Source organism: Lepidochelys olivacea (assembly GCF_965140295.1).
Source record: "Lepidochelys olivacea isolate rLepOli2 genome assembly, chromosome: 1".
NCBI classification, from domain to species: Eukaryota; Metazoa; Chordata; order Testudines; family Cheloniidae; genus Lepidochelys; species Lepidochelys olivacea.
The window spans coordinates 198,852,508-198,869,812 of NC_140411.1; the positions used below are offsets into that span (position 1 = coordinate 198,852,508).

The 17,305-nt window shown below is 47.3% G+C and overlaps 1 protein-coding gene across 1 annotated transcript in view; it reads left to right on the plus strand.

The window, feature by feature from the left end:
• The window catches only part of LOC311514332 (uncharacterized protein), a 23,208-nt gene extending 14,132 nt beyond the window's left edge, over nt 1-9,076 (plus strand). The window contains exon 3 of the mRNA XM_084616871.1: nt 8,692-9,076. Coding sequence (XP_084472997.1) covers nt 8,692-8,850 — 159 coding nt within the window. The 3' untranslated portion in view covers nt 8,851-9,076. The remainder of the gene's footprint in view (nt 1-8,691) is intronic.
• Nucleotides 9,077-17,305: the final 8,229 nt, after the last annotated feature.

Here is a 17,305-nt window from a genome sequence, read left to right on the forward strand (position 1 = left end):
GGCTGCCCAGGCCCGCACCTTAGAGGGAACTGTCCACGGACCACATGAACGGAGCTCGCAGACCACTGGTGGTCCACGGACCACAGTGTGAGAACCTCTGGTCTAGAAGGACAAAGAAATTCTCCCACAATTCACTGGAAAAGAATCATAGTATAAATCAGCTTACTGCACTGCGGCACACAGAACCATGGGATGTGCTCTCTGCAGTCCTGGCAAGCAGCAGTTCACTTGGGTGAAGGCAGTAACGCGGGTAGGGCTTTGCAGCATAGCTGCTGTCACCTGGGCTAGGCTAACCTAGGTGCCAGTCACCTGAGTTAGCCCACAGAGATCGCCATTCAGCAAGGTATTTAAACACGTGCCTAATTTTAAGCACATGTTGTCCCCAGTAAAGTCAGTGGGGCTGCTCACATGCTAAAAAATAGGAAAATACCTTGCTGAATTGGCACCTTAATCACCACGCATGTGACCAAAACAACTGACGTCCCACCTCACTTTCCCACCAGCCAGAAATCCCACTCTTAACTGCATCACCTCTGTCAATTCCTGATTAAATACATAGGCTATTAGCCATTTGGCCAGAAAATGGATAAATTCAGGCTACGTTGGCTCTGGGGTGGGAGAGGCAGGACAGAGAGAGGAAGGATGTACCTGTGGTTAGGGTGCTAGCCTAGGATTTGAAAGTCCTGGGTTCATCTACCACATACTTCTTGCATGACCATGGGCAAGTCACTTGGCTTCCCTATGCCTCACTTCCTCTCCGTGAAATTGGGATAATAGCTCTTCCCTCCCCCACAGGGTGTAGTGAGGAGAAATACATGAGGCACTCATGCTACTGTGGTGATGGGTCCATGTAAGCACCAGAGATACAAGAGCATTCCCAAGGAAAAAGTCTGACAGCAGCTGGCACTAACTGAAAAAGTTTGGCAAATTGTGCCACCTCCCACGCTGGTTATGAGAAAGTGTTTGAGGGAGTCGTTTAATAAATGATTCTCCTCCTCTCTTACCCCTCACCTCTGCAGACATGTGAAACCCTGGTTCACAGATTAAATGTGAACACTTCTGTAAGCAACCCTTGTAAAATATTGTTGTATCAGCCCTGCCATGGAGGGAGGTGTATCTGAGGTAGGGGAGTGGGACAGACAGGGGCAGATATGTGCTTCATATTTTAAGGCATTTGGTAAAAAAAAAATGTTTTGGGGGTGCCATTTCCCACAGGGACACCCTGTTTCATCCAGTCACTAACAGCTTTGCCCAAATCAATCAGCCCTCCTCTTGTCCTGTGGCACAGAGCAGGGCCTTGGTCTCAGACATTTGCAATCTTCTCCGTCCTCCGCACCCTTTCCCTGTCCCATCTTTCCAACACATTTGAAGGGCCTCTTGCTCTGCAGCTCTTTTAAGCTAAGGGTACGTCTACAGTGCAAAATTATTTCGAAATTATTCTATTCGAATTTTGGGAAGCAATTTTAGACATTCAGTCTTGTGTGCCCCCACTAAAGCACGTGAATTTGGTAGAGTCCGTCCACAGTACCGAGGCTAGCATCAAATGTAGGAGCAGTGCACTGTGAGTAGCTATCCCACAGTTCCCACAGTCCCTGCCTCCCATTGGAATTCTGGGTTAAGCTCCCAGTGCAAGATGGGGCAAAAACATTCTCGTGGGTGTTTCTGGGTGTGTGTCATCAGTCGCTCCTCCCTCCATGATAGCTATGGCAGACAATCGTTTCATGCCTTTTTGGCATGCAGATGCCATACTGCTTTCAGCAGACGGTGCAGTACAGTGCACCGCTTCTCTCCTGGTACTATGAATCCACCTCGCATTTCCTCTCATCTTTCTATGTAATCTCTATAAGTATCTACTCTTTCTCTTCCTCATCGACTGCTTCCGCCGCCAACTCTGCTCTCCTGCTCTTGCCGCACTACCAAGCTGTTCCATGTTGTCTGTCCTGGGCTCCCGCCTCCGTGAAAGCTACAGAAGACAACTATTTCCCACCTTTTTTCAGCTATCATGAACTGAACAGCACCTCTTCAGCTGCCACTCTGCTCTCCTACATTTCGCACCCTTTTTCCAGGATTACCTGTGCAGGCCACAGCGCAGCAAGCATGGAGCCCACTCAGATCTCCACTGCAGTTTTGATTATTGTAAATACCTTGTGCATTATCCAGCAGTATGTGCAGTACCTGCAAAACCAGGCGAGGAAGCAACGACAGAGCAATTACTATACTGATGAGGACATGGACACAGACGTTCCTAGAAGCATGGCATGTGGCACTTGGGAGATCATGGTGGTGTTGGGCCAGGTTCATGCTGTGGAACACTGATTCTGGGCCCAGGAAACAAGCACAGACTGATGGGACCGCATAGTGTTGCAGGTATGGGATCATTCCCAGTGGCTGCAAAACTTTCATATGCATAGGGCCACTTTCATGGAACTTCGTGACTTGCTGTCCCCTACCCTGAAGCGCAGACACCAAAATGAGAGCAGCCCTCACAGTTGAGAAGCGAGTGGCCATAGCCCTGTGGAAGCTTGCAACGTCAGACAGCTACCAGTCAGTCGGGAATCAATTTGGAGTGGGCAGATCTACCGTGGGGGCTGCTGTGCTTCAAGTAGCCAATGCAATCATTGACCAGCTGCTATCAAAGGTAGTGACTTTGGGAAATGTGCAGACCATTGTCGATGGTTTAATTCACTGGGGTTCCCTAACTGCGGCGGGGCAATAGACGGAACGCATATCCCTATCTTAGCCCCGGAACACCGGGGCGGCCAGTACGTAAACCACAAGGGGTACTTTTCAATAGTGCTGCAGGCACTGGTGGATCACAAGGGACATTTCACTGACATCAGTGTGGGATGGCTGGGAAAGGTGCATGATGCTTGCATCTTCAGGAACTCTGGTCTGTTTGAACAGCTGCAGGAAGGGACTTACTTCCCAGACCAGAAAATAACTGTTGGGAATGTTTGAAATGCCTATAGTTATCCTCGGGGACCCAGCCTATCCCTTAATGCCATGGCTCATGAAGCCGTACACAGGCACCCTGGACAGTAGTAAGGAGCAGTTCAACTATAGGCTGAGCAAGTGCGGAATGGTGATAGAATGTGCTTTTGGATGTTTGAAAGCATGCTGGCGCAGTTTACGGACTCGGTTAGATCTCAGTACAAGCAATATTCCAATTGTAATTGCTGCTTGTTGTCTGCACCACAATATATGTGAGAGTAAGGGGGAGACATTTATGGCAGGGAGGGAGGTTGAGGCAACTCGCCTGGCGGCCAGTTTCGCACAGCTAGACACCAGGGAGATTAGAAGAGCACAGCAGGGCGTGCTGCACATCAGAGAAGCTTTGAAAGCCAGTTTCATGACTGGCCAGGGTACGGTGTCACAGTTGTGTTTGTTTCTCTTGAAGTTACACGCCCCCTATATATATGAAAGGAAATAAAGTCACAATTGTTTAAAAACCTGTTCTTTATTATTTGTTAGATTCATAGATTCTAAGGTCAGAAGGGACCATTATGATCATCTAGTCCGACCTCCTGCACAACGCAGGCCACAGAATCTCACCCACCCACTCCTGCAAAAAACCTCTCACCTATGTCTGAGCTATTGAAGTCCTCAAATTGTGGTTTAAAGACTTCAAGGAGCAGAGAATCCTCTAGCAAGTGACCTGTGCCCCTGCTACAGAGGAAGGCGAAAAACCTCCAGGGCCTCTTCCAATGATTTGTTGCACAACACACTGAGAGAAATCAGAAGGCAGACCGGGGGAGTGGGAGGGTATTGGGTTACGGGGGTGGAGGAGGAGGGAAGGACAAGTCCAGAAACCAAATCAAAATTTCAGATACGCCAGCTTTCTGCTGCTTGTGCAATCCTCTGGGGTTGAGTGTATGGGTCCCTGTAGCCTCCCCCTACCCTCTCCCGCGTCTTCTTGAGTGTCTGGGTGAGGAGGATATGGAACTTGGGGAGGAGGGAGGGCGATTATACAAGTGCTGCAGCAGCAGTCTGTGGTCTTGCTGTCTTTCCCACATTAGATCCACCATACAGTGGAGCATGTCAGTTTGCTCCCCCATGAGCTTGACCATAGTATCCTGTCTGCTCTCATCGCACACGTCCCTCCTCTCTTCGTGTTCATGTAATGTTTTACACGACTCCGCCATTTTTTGCCTCCACGCATTCAACTGGGCCCTATCAGTGCGGGAGGACTGCATGAGCTCGGCGAACATGTCGTCCTGAGTTCGTTTTTTCCGCCTTCTAATCCGGACCAGCCTCTTGGATGGAGTAGATAGGGGCTGCGTTGAAACATTTGCTCCTGCTGCTGGTGTTGGATCATATTAAAGAAGTTCTGTATTAAAATCACAAATGAGTTTGATTCCCCAGAGTTTAAATTCCAGGGTATTACTAATAGTAGGTCTCTTGGTTTTTGGTACTGTTTCTCTCCCTCTATGTGTGAAACTTACAAGCTGCTAATTGTGTTAGTACATTCTAAGACAGAGTCTGTTCTCAAAACAAAACAACTACTCACACAGAGAGAGACTCAAAGCAGTACTCTCTAACAACAGAAACAGAACCCAGAGACTCCCCGCCCTTTTGTTGTATTCATCTCGCTTTGTTAACAATTGTGATTAAAATGGAGATGGAGGATGTATGTGGATGGATACTTGGTGTGGATAATAACTGAATGATCAGGGAGGTGCCAGCCTAAGAATCCAGTGTCCATTGGCTGAAGAAGGCGTCAAGTGGAAATAAGAGGACCCCCGGAGGGCAGACTGGAATCCACCCAACAGCCTCACGGATGGGAGAAGCAAAGAACAAGATAACACGGAGCCATCAGGAATGTGCCATCTGCTGATTGATTCAACAACAGCATGATGAAGCAATTCCCATAGATTGGCATAGGAAGAAATTCCTATAAAAATGGACTCTAGAAAGTGAGAACTTTGGGGTCTGATTCTGTAAACCAACTTCCAGGAGCATCAGATGAGCATCTGACAAGGCCCTGCTCCCTCCTCATGTGCAGGCCCACCTGGCCAGTGGCTTGGCATGAGCAACTCTAAGGCTGGTAACTATGATAACAACCTTGCAGAACCTGTGTGTGTGTGTGTGTATGAATGAATGAATGTGTGAATAAATATGAAATTGAATGGAATGTTATATCTATAACTAACTGCTTACTACGATTCTTTCTGTATTCACAATAAATGGGGCATTTTGCCTTTTCCCCTTTAATAAGATCCTGCTGGTTTTTATTTTATTGCTATAACACGGGAGGAGAAAAAGGGAGGGCTGTATTTTAAAAGATACATTTTAGAGAGCCAAGGGGGCACTCTTTCTCAGTGACACAGGCAATTCATAGTATACAGCACATGTTCTTTCTGTACAAGGTCGCGTTTTGCCTCTTATACTGAAGTACCTGCCACTTTGGTGTGAGTAAACCATCACACGCGGCTGGGCAACAGCATTCAGCTTGCAGGCAGCCATGGTAAGCCCTAGGGGCACTTGGGGTTCTGCTTCTTCTGCATTCATTTCAATGCTTTCAAACTGCCGGACCCCCTTTCCCATAGCAAGCAATGCCTGGTGGGTTTGCCATATAAAAGGAGGGCCTGCATGCTCTCTGGGATGATCACTTCACACAACACCTTCTCCCTGCACCCACCACGTGGCTCCAATGAGGTTCGGAGCAGGGATGAGCCCTTTAAACTAAACGCCAACAGCCCAGAGCTGCTGCTTCCCCCACCCCCTACCGCGTGGCTCCTATCAGGCTCTGACTCACCAGAAGTGCCTTCTCTAGGGTCATGGTCCGGAAGCCTGCCTTGGGAGTTGGGGGAGGCTATTAGCTCCAGCGTTAAGAATAGTTCCTGGCTAGGGGGGAAAACGGATTCCCCACTTGCCGCCTATGCACTGTCCTCCTCCTCCTCCAATAACTCATCCTCCTCGCTCCGTGCAACTCCTCCATTGCAGGTGGCCATGGACAGTGGTGGGGTAGTGGTGGCGTCACCCCCCATAATTGCATGCAGCTCACGGTAGAAGCGGCATGTATGGGGCTGTAACCCAGAGCGCCCGTTCACCTCCCTGGCTTTTTGGTAAGACACAGAGCAGTGTCGTACAAAAATCAAGGAGCTCAGGCAACCTTGATTTTTGTACAACACTGCTCTGTGTCCCTGGAGGAGCCTCTTTCAGTCATGGCCCTGGAGACTTTAGCGTACGTATTTGCGTTTCTTTTTTTGGAACAGAGTTCTGCCATAACAGATTCGTCTCCCCAGCATGCAATGAGATCCAGTACCTCCCGTCTGGATCACGCTGGAGCTCGTCTGCAAATCCGGGACTGCGTGGTCTCTTGTGATGGTGGACTCTGCATGGTCGCCTGTGATGGTGGACTGTGCTGATGGTCACCTGTGCTGATGGTAACCAAACAGGAAATGAAATTCAAAAGTTCCTGGGGCTTTTACCGCCTACCTGGCTAGTGCATCGGAGTTGAGAGTGTTGTCCAGAGCGGTCACAAGGGAGCATTCTGGGATAGCTCCCGGAGGCCAATAACGTCAAATTGCATCCACAGTACCTGTAACCGCGAACTGCGATCTCGATTTTAGCGTTACTCCCATTGCTGAGGTGAAGTACAGAAATTGGATTAAAGAGCCCTTTAAATTGAAAAAAATGGTTTGGTCATGTGGACGGAATCCGTTTTATTTCAAATTAACTCGGCTAATTCCGAAATAACCACATACTGTAGACCAGGCCTAAGTCAGGAACTGCTGGTGCTGAGAGCCCTTCTGCATAAGAAAAGGAGTACTTGTGGCACCTTAGAGACTAACCAATTTATTTGAGCATGAGCTTTCGTGAGCTACAGCTCACGCTCATGCTCAAATAAATTGGTTAGTCTCTAAGGTGCCACAAGTACTCCTTTTCTTTTTGTGAATACAGACTAACAGGGCTGTTACTCTGAAACCTGTCCTTCTGCATAAGCTGGTATTGGCTTGGTACTTGCTTCAGCTTCCTGGGCAAGAGCCAGGCCTTAGGGAGGCTGGTTGCTGCCTGTCACCTAGTGACTGCTGGGAGGCACTGCAGACAGCAGCAGTTCTGTGGGAGCTCCAAGCACAGCATCCCCAGCACTGCAGAATACAGCAACCCACCTGCTTACAGGGCAGAACAGCTAGGACCATATTGTGCCTTCCCTATCTTCTTCAGACTGGCTGCCTACAATATGGCAACCGCAAGCGGGCTTTAAGCTGGAGGTGTACGTTTTTAAAGCCTTCAATCCTGGAGTCCTATGTTCTATTCAAAGCCCTCTGAGGCTGCATCCCAACTGGTATTCACATTTAGACACCAGGCATCATATGAGAGTGCTGGCACTTGAATGCGAGCGTTACGTTTATACCCTGCAGACAGATCCCCCCACTTACCAATAACAAAAACTAAACTGTAAAAACACTTTTCCCAAGCTGTCTTTTCCATTTTAATCTACAGGCGCATTCTGCAAGATGTCTACACAACACAGTGTTTTAAATAAATTACTTTCCAGGAACAGGAAATATGACACACTTACTTACAGAGAGGCTATAAGAACACAAAAGAAAAGTATGTGGCGCGTTACAGCAAACAAGATAAATTAAAAGGAAAGTAGGAGTTTTAATAATGTGTAAGATTACACTTCCAGCATTAAGAAAAATATGCTTCTCTGGTATATTTTTGGTGTCTGAGGTATTATTTTGCTCATATCTAACAAACAGGAAATAGCCGAGCTCTTCTTGTTTGTATTCTTTGTAAGCTTTTCCATAACATATGTATTTTAAACCCATTTAAACCAAGCAACCTTTTTTTCCACCAGTGGGCAGCCATGAGGTATCTCACTGCTCACTCATCCAACAGATGAGCAACAGACTTAGAAGTATCCTAACAAATAGGCTAGAAATATATACAAACTACACTTTTAAAAGTACTAAACAGGGTTGTGGTTTTATTTTAGTGCAGTGGCCTTGTTTATAAACAAAATTAAGTACATAGTGTGGCTCAATTAAAGGGGACATAACTTCATTCTCTAAACTCTTTGAAGTTACTACATCATAAACAAAAAGACAAATACCTTCCTAGGCAAAACAAAAACAACAAAAACTTTTAAATAAAACTGAAGCTTCAAATAATTTACAGTTTAATTTTGCATATAGAGGGTAATGAGTCGTACATCACCCCGAGTGCTTGAAGATGTTATTGTTGAAGATGAGTGCTGCAGACATTTTTTTAAAACCCCACAAAATTGTTATTATAATCTAATAAGGGAAGGATGTCAGAGTGCAGTATAGTGGTTTGAACTAGAGCTGGTTGAAAACGTGAGTGGGGGGGGGAGGGAAAGAGTTAACTTAGCTTATGCAGTAACTGGAGTTCTTTGAGATGTGTCCCCCGATGGGTGCTCCACTGCCGGTATGCTTACACTTTTGATTGGAGATTTTTGGTAGCAGTGCCTGTTTGACCCATGCATGCACCCTACACATCCTCATGCCCTGCATTGAGGCTATATAGGGCTCTGTGGGCGAAGCGTCCCCTTCTCCACTGCAGAGAGTCTCACAGAGGAAACACCAAAGCAGAGGGGAAGGAGGGTGGGTAGTGGAGCACCCATCGAGGGACACATTCTGAAGAACGCCACAAGCTGGGTACCCCACAAGATGGGTAACCTCTCCTTCCTCAAGTAGTGTCACTATGCATGTTCCATTTCAGCAGTCTCCCGAACAGTATATTCAACAGGAGAAGGAAGCTTTGGACCCAAGTCCAATACTGGAGACAAGACTGCGTTCCCAACGGCAGCATTTGATCGAGAAGAATGAACCACCGCGTAGTGCTTGGATAATGTATGTGTGGAAGACCAAGTTGCTATAGAGGTAGAAAGAGACCTTGTGGAATGGGCAAGTACCCTAGGAGGAAGATGTAAACTGGAGATTCATAGCAAGAAATAGTACATTCAGAAATCCGCCTAGAGTGCCACTGGGTGGAGACTGTGGACCCTTTGGACCTGTTAGTGATTAACATTAACAGTCTTGCAAATTTTCTGAATGACCTGATTCCATCCAACTTAAAGGCTAGTGCCCTTGTAACATCCAGGGTATGGAAGGCAGCACTTTCCCATGTCTGATGTGGTTTGGGGAAGAAAATTGAGAGATGGATGACCTGATTAAAATGAAATTCAGATAATACCTCAGGTCAAAATTTTGTATCCAGACATAATGAGACTTTGTCCTTGAAGAATACTGTAAAGGGGATGGGAGTGTCTGCCATTACAACACCTAGTTCCCCAACTCTTCTACCAAAAGTGACGGTAACCAATAAGGGCTGTTTTCATGGATAGGTGAAGGAGGGAATACGTGGCCGTCAGTTTGAAAAGGGGAGTTCATAAGACATCTGAGTACAAAGTTTAAATCCCATACGGGGTGGGTTCTCTGATGTGAGGGAAATGATTTCTCAATTCTTTAATGAATCTCACCGTGGTGGGATCAGCAAATACTGAGAATCCCTCAACCCGGGAATGAAAGGCTGTTATAGATACCAAGTGGACCCTGATGGAACTGATGGAACTCCTGGTTAAGGCTAAGATTTTGTCACGGATACTTTTAATAAAAATCATGGACAGGTCACGGGCAATAACGAAAAATTCACAGAAGCCTGTGACCAGTCCCTGACTTTCTCTAAAAATACCCGTGACAAAATGAGGAGCATTTTGCGCAGCTGCAGGCTGGGAGCTCCAGGGGCCCCCCACCACCTATGGAGACTTGGGAGCTCCAGGGTCCCCCTCTGCTGGTGTCTCCGAGCTGCGGGGGTCCACCCTGCCTCCCGCGGGCTGCTGTTTGCTCTGGGGGTCCCCCCTGCTACCTGCAGAGGCGGAGAGCTGCGGGGTGTGAAGCATGACCAGCAAGGGTTAAGCATCCTCCAGGATGAATGACTCAAATTCAAACATTAAGACATCGAGGGAAATAATGTTTGTGTTTTTGTATATTTACATATGTATGAGTAGGGTGGACAGTGTAATCAACAGTCCCTGTCTATGCTGTATTCCGTTAATTCAGAGATCAAAAGAACATCCTAGCATTTCAATGAATTGTAAACACAGGATCTCTCTGTATTCATCTCTCTTTGAAATGTACAGCCAATCATCTGCAAATGATGGAAAACAGGCAATTGCCTTATGCTAATTCATGTCACTAATTACCAGTGATGGGCCTACTTCAAAGTTGCCCTGATTGCATATTGTTCACCTAAGGACTCCGATCTGTCAAAGAAGACTTGGAATTGTATAAGAGATCCTTGGATCCTGATCCTGTCATCTCAGATGTGCTTAAGCAACATCGGGGACGTTTGAGGTGCAAGATGAGATCCCACTTAAGCTGGTACACCCTGGATATGGTATTGGACATTGGACTATAACCTATGGACTAAATTCTAAAAGAACTCTTTGCAATTATTAAGATCACCATCTCTGTTATAAATCTGAACCTCAAGAATTGAACTCATGTCTGAATGTATAGTGATCTTTTAACCATACTCTCTCTCTTTTCTTTTTTAATAAATTTTAGTTTAGTTAATAAGAATTGGCTGTAAGCATATTTTTGGGTAAGATCTGGAATATTCATTAACCTGGGACGTAATGTGTCCGATCCTTTGGGATTGGTAGAACATTTTTATATAATGAAATAAGAATTTCATTAATCTTCATCATATCTGACCTGGGTAACTAGGTGGAGGCCTGAGGCTGGGTTACTTTAAGGGAACTGTGTTTTGAACTTCTGAGTAACCAGTAAGGTATAACAAAAGCTGTTAGTGCTGGCTTGGTAAATCTAAGCATTAGAATATACACCAGCTTTGGGGTTGTCTTCCCCATTCTTTGCAGTTCACTCTAATTGAGTGACCTCAGCTGGCTCCCCCTAGTCTCTGGTCACATGGAGTCCCCCTGCTGCCCGCGGAGACAGAGAGCTGCAGGGATCCCCCCTACCGCCCATGGCAGCCAGGAGCTGCGGAGAGTTTCCCCTGTCCCTTGTGGCAGCAGGGAGCTACGGGGGTCTCCCCGCCCCCCGTGGAAGCTCCAGGAGGTCCCCCCTGCCACACACAGAGGCAGCCTGCAGCGGCTGGGAACTCCTGGGATCCCACGGCAGCAGGAAGGTGCAGGGGTCTCTCCTGCTGCCACCGTTGGCCAGGAGCTGCGGGGGGCTCCCGCCACCTGGTAGGGTACCCCCCAACTCCCTGCCTCTGCAGGCAGCAGAGGACCCTGCAGCTCCCAGCCAGCACTGGCTGAAGTCATGGAGGTCTTTGGAAGTCACGGAATCCGTAACCTCCGTGACTAAATTGCAGCCTCAGTCATCGATAATCCTTACTTTATTTCCAATAGATCATCAAGAACAGCGGAGAGTGGATAATGAATAGATGAAAGACATCACAGGGCACACTGATGGTGAAATCTTTTCAATTTTTGCAAGTAGGTATCTTGTGTCGACCTTTTTTTTTTTAACTATTTAATGACAGAGGGTCTCTATTCCTGTGCACCTTTGACGAGCCAAGCCTTGTGGTAAAGAATTTCCGAATTGGGATGGTGCGTCCGCCTGGGATTTGGAGAGAAAAGGCTGGGGAATGGACGGAAGGCGTATGGCCACACAAATGGCCAGGTGAATCAGGCAAAGGTTCAAGATCGCTCTCGGCCATGCTGGAACCATGAGTATGATCTTGGTTTTGTCTTGCTCGATTTGTTTACCACCTCCAAGGCATTGGAGGAAATGCATACAGAAGTATCGCCCAGTAGGTGAGGGCCTAATCCCCATCTCCAGCAAAATCATCTGCATAGTCCGTTGGTAGCAGTGGCAAAGGGATCCATTTCTGGAACTTCCCCAGTCAGGAAAAAATGTGCGTGAGAGTCCAACTCCCATTCATCGTCTCAGGAGACGGGCCTGCGGAGGCCATCAGCCACAGCGTTGTGTACACTTAGAAGGTAGACTGCAGAGATGAGGATGGGATTGACCAGGCACCAGTATCATAGCTCCATCTCTTTGGCACAAAGAGAAGGGGATCTCACCACCCTCCCCCCCCTGTTAATATAGAACATACAGGCAACACTGTCGTAATTTTTATGGATCTTTTTCTGATTAAAGGCAGGACGTGGATACAGGCATCCCTGACCGCCCTCAGCTCGAGGAGGTTGATGTAACCGTACTTTTTTGGCAGATCATTTGCCCTGAATGGCATGGATCCCTAAATGTGCCACCCAGCCCAGAGATGCTGTCATTATGGTGATGGAAGGGGAAGGCTGGATGAATGGAACACCAGTGCAGACATTGTCTGGGTCTTTCTACCGTTTGAGCGTCTCATATTTGACAAGGGACCAATGCCAGCTTGTTCAAGCTATGTTTGTTTGGGGTTTTTGAGCCAGCCCTGGAAACAACGAAGGAATAACCTGGCATGCTGCATCACAAATGTACAAGCTGCCTGAGTAACTGAAGGAAATTTTTTTTTATATCTGTGGATGGATTTGAATATTTTTTTTTAAACATAAAAGGTGTGTTAATGTCAAGAACCTCTCTGTGGGAAGGGAAGCTCTGACTGATCAACTGCATCTAGGGAAGTGCCTATGAACTCTATCATTTGCACTGGCCTCAGAGTAGATTTCTTGATGTGGAGCTGCAGTCCTAGTCTATGGAACAAGGACATTGCTGTCTTTACGGCAGAGAGATCCTCGTTGTAAGACCATCTCTTCAGAAGTCAGTCATCAAGGTACAGAAATACAATTATCCGCAGACATCAAAGATAAGTGGTGACCACTGTCAATACTTTCAAGAATACTCTTGGGGCAGAAGAAAGGCTGAAAGGAATCACCCAATAACAGACGGGATCCTGACTACTCACTGGAGAGAGGAATGATAGCAAGGAATCACTTCTGAGATGTATGAATGGCAGCATGAAAATAGGCATCCTGAAGGTCGAGGGTCGAAATCCAGTCTCCCAGTTAATTCTAGCAGTGAGAGTCACCATTCTGATGTTTGTGATTTCACAAAGTTATTTATGATTCTTAGATCTAGAATTCATCTTCCCCTCCACCCATTCTTTTTCAGGACTAGAAAACAGTTGGAGTAAAAGCCCCTCCCCATGTTGAGCTGGTACTAGTTCTATGGCTCCTATGCACAGAAAGGGAGTTGATTTCCTGAGTCAGCTAGTGCTCCCAAGAGGGGTCCTTGAACAGGGACTTAAATGGATGCAGTACCCCAATCTTGAACCTCCAACACCCATTTGTCTGATGTAATCTGCTCCCATACGGACTGAAAATGGGAGAGATGGTCTCCAAATAGTTGAAGATGGGTAGAATGGTGTAAATGCAGCTTGGTTTTTGTGTGTAGTTGTTCTGGGCCTTTGACGAGCCCATCAAAGCTATAATTTTGATAACAATGAAGGTTGAGTAGATAGTCTTTTCCTCTGAAACCTTGATTTCTTTCTGGGTGGCTTAGAGAGTCTCTGAAATCCTGATAATGGAGCAGGATGGGATCTCAGTGCCATCTGCTAAACTTGTTTGCTTGCAGGTGTTTCAATCCCAAGCGATCTCAAGGTAACCCTGGAATCATTTAAAGGCGTGTAAGGATTAATCAGTCTATTCAGCAAAAAGTTTGAAACCATCAAAGGTCCTAGACTGTGTTTTAGACCTCCCTTGGGAATCAAGACGTTTGAAACCAGGATGGCCTATGCGTGACTATGGCTGTAGAAACGGAACAACCCACGGTGTGTCAGCTGCACCCAAAGAGGCTTGCGGAGACATCCTAGCTAATAGTTGGCCCTCGTTAATGATAGCCTGAAACTGCTCACAGTGTTCTGGCAGCAGATGTTCAATAAAGATGTAAATTTGGAATAATTTGAGTGGTCATATTTTGCCAGAAGAGCTGAGTAATTTGTGATCCTAAAGCAAATTGTCACAGATAAGTAGGTCTTATGGCTGAACAGGTCAAGACATTTCTGATTCTTATTATATGGAGTGGATTTTGCATTGCGTTGCCTGCCACATTTATTCACTGCTTCCACAACCAGGGAGTTAGGTACAGGATAAGTAAATAAAAATTCAAAGTCCTTAGCTGGGATGTAATATTTTTTTGATTGGCATGTTTGTTGGCTGTATCGTTGCTTCAGTTTGCCAGATCGTCATGGCAGGGTCCAACAGGGCCACACTGATTGGCAGCTGGAGCAGAGGGTGTCTATTAAAGAATATCCAGGAGCTTATGTTGTGACTTTCTACTCTCCTCTAAGGGGATCTGTAAGGAGTCTGCAATGTGTTCATTCTGGAACTGTCTGAAATCATCAACCAGAGAAGGTCAGTGAGGCATAATCACCTCATCTGGAGAAGATGAGGAAATATTCCTCTATGGAGTAGCCTCCTTATCTGCTCTGGCCTCCTGCTCACCAAACCATTCCTGTACTTGAGGTATAGATGGAGTTGGGGAATATCTTCTTCTGTGGTCCCCTCAAAAAAGATTAAGGACTTGAGAGAATTGTTGTCAATATGCAGCCCAAGGATCCCAGTGTGGCCACTGAGGTAGTCCATAAGGCATCAGACATGGCATCCATTGGTGCTTGAACCAGTTTGGTTTTTTTTGCGGGGAGGGAATTGCGGGGGAGTAGGAGCTCATCTTGGATGTAACTCCTCTCCTCTCAGAAGTATCAGGAAGAAAGTCCCTTGGCTCATGAATAGGGGGACTGTGCTGAGATTTGAGAGTTGGAGAACTCCTCGTCATCCAAAGGGAGAGCTCTACCAAGTTCAGAACATGGTGGAGAATCAAATGGTACTGGGAAAAAGTCCAATCTTGGTGACCATCTCTCTCTCTTGATATGGTAAAACATTCGGTACCCACTAGCAGGGAAGACTCCAGCCAATCTGAAATACAGAAGTCCCTAGAGTATCTGAATTCCTATGATATCAGGTGGGCTTGAGATCACACATGGTAAGGTTCTGCCATTAGTACCGAGAGCAAAGACTGCTCCAGCAAGTCTCTCCTGACAGAAGTGGAGGGTGATGGTCTAGAACAGAGGTGGGCAAACTATGGCCCGTGGGCCACATCCGGCCTGCGGGACCCTCCTGCCCGGCCCCTGAGCTCCTGACCCGGCCGGCTCGCCCCCGGCCCTTCCCCCGCTGTCCCCTCCCTCTGCAGCCTGGCACAATGCTCTGAGTGGCGCGGCTGCAAGCTCCTGAGGCAGCGCAGCTGCAGAGCCCGGCCTGACCTGGTGCTCTGTGGTGCGCGGCTGGCTCCAGCCGGGCAGCGTGTCTGCCTGTCCTGGTGCTCTGGGCCTCACAGCTGTAGTGCTGTCAGCCACCAGTGCTCCAGGCAGCGTGGTAAGGGGGCAGGGAGCAGGGGGGGTTGGATAGAGAGCAGGTGAGTTTGGGGGGGGGGGTGGTCAGAGGGCAGGGAACAGGGGGGATGGATGGGGCAGGGGTCCCGGGGGGGCCAGTCAGGAAGGAGAGGAGGGGTTAGGAAGCAGGGGGCAGTCAGGAAACAGGGGGGTTGGATAGGGCAGGAGTCCCGGGGCAGGGCCATCAGGGGGTGAAAAACAGGGGGGCAGGGGCTGGGCCACGCCTGACTGTTTGGGGAGGCACAGCCTCCCCTAACCCTCCATACAATTTACGAAACCCGATGCAGCCCTCAGGCCAATAAGTTTGCCTGCCCCTGGTCTAGAATACTTAGCCCTGCCTTGGTGCAGGAGACTGGATTAGGTAACCTACTGATGTCTCTGAGTCCTACATTTCTATGATTCTACTGATGAGGATGTCTTGGAAAGAGCCAAGATCACATGAGAAGCATGGTGTCTTGCTGGTACTGAGGGTGTCTTGGTGGTTGGCTTAGGTACAGAGGGTACTAAAGGAGTTGTAGGTACTGCCCCCTTAGAAGTGGAGTTCTTAGACTCCCTTGCTGCAGTGTTCTGTTTCTGGGGTACAGAGGGCCTTGGTACAGAAGCATGTCTGGTGCCCTTGTTCTTAGAGCAGCTCGGCTCCCTGGACACCGGGTCAGTACCAATGGAGCCTGGAGCCTCAACTGTACCCATAGCAGGATGTGAGGTCTCCAATGCAGTCTTATTTTGAAGAGATGGAGACTTCTTGGAGGTAGATGGTTTATGAGGAGAACGAGTCCTCTTTCTATGAGTCATCTCTGAGGATCTTTCCCAAGTAGATCCAGGTGAGCATACTGAAGTTGATGGGGCCCTATGCTCCCTCAGAAACCATTGCCCAGGGGTGAGAGAATGGAGAGATGGAGAGAATGCTTCAACCAGATGGAGAGAATGCTTCATCGTTCAAAGACTATGTTGTATTTCTTAATTCTTTCCAGCCCTGCTTTTGAATGCCAAGCAGATGGAACACTTGAAATATATCTCCCCCCGCAACAAGCAGAAGATATCCTGGGAATACCCATCACTGACCAGGATAGCTTTCTGCCAAGAGAGGAAACTTTTGAAGCCTGGAGACCCTGGAACAACGGGGACCTTGAAAGGAAAGTGCTTCCGTAAGGGGAAAAGAGATTGTAAAACAAACTGTTTTATTTATTTTATAGAACAAAGACGAGGATAATTAAACTAAAAGAAAGGCCATAGAGAAGGAACTGAGAGCAGTTTGTCCATGCAGCTCTATACATAGATTCATAGACTTGGAGGTCAGAAGGGACTATCGTGATCATCTAGTCTGACCTCCCGCACCCACTCCTATAATGGACACACACCCCCACCCCCATCTCTGGCTGAGTTACTCAGATTTTCAAATCATGATTTAAAGACTTCAAAGTTACAGAGAATCCACCATTTACACTAGTTTAAACCTGCAAGTGACTCATGTCCCATGTTGCAGAGGAAGGTGAAAAACCTCCAGGGTCTCTGCCAAACTGACCTGGGGGGAAATTCCTTCCCGACCCCAAATATGGCGATCAGTTAGAGCTGAGCATGTGGGCAAGTCCCATGAGCCAGACATCTAGAAAATAATTCTCTCTGTAGTAACTCAGAACCCTCTCCATCTAGTGTCCCATCTCCAGCCATTGGAGATACTGGTTGCTAGCAGTCACAGATCAGCTACATGCCACTGTAGGCAGTCTCATCATACCATCCCCTCCATAAATTTATCAAGTTCAGTTTTGCAGGGCACAAGGATGTGTAGGACGTGTGCACAGGTCAAACAGACACTGTTACTAAAAGTCTCCACTCAAAGGTACACAAGGTACAAGCACACCTGAAATGGTGTGCCCATAGGGTCATTACTTGACAAAGAACGAGAAAGTTTTCAGATTTTTCCCTTTTTCTTGGTCAAAAAATTTCAACTAGACTTTTTCACCACAGGTTCCAA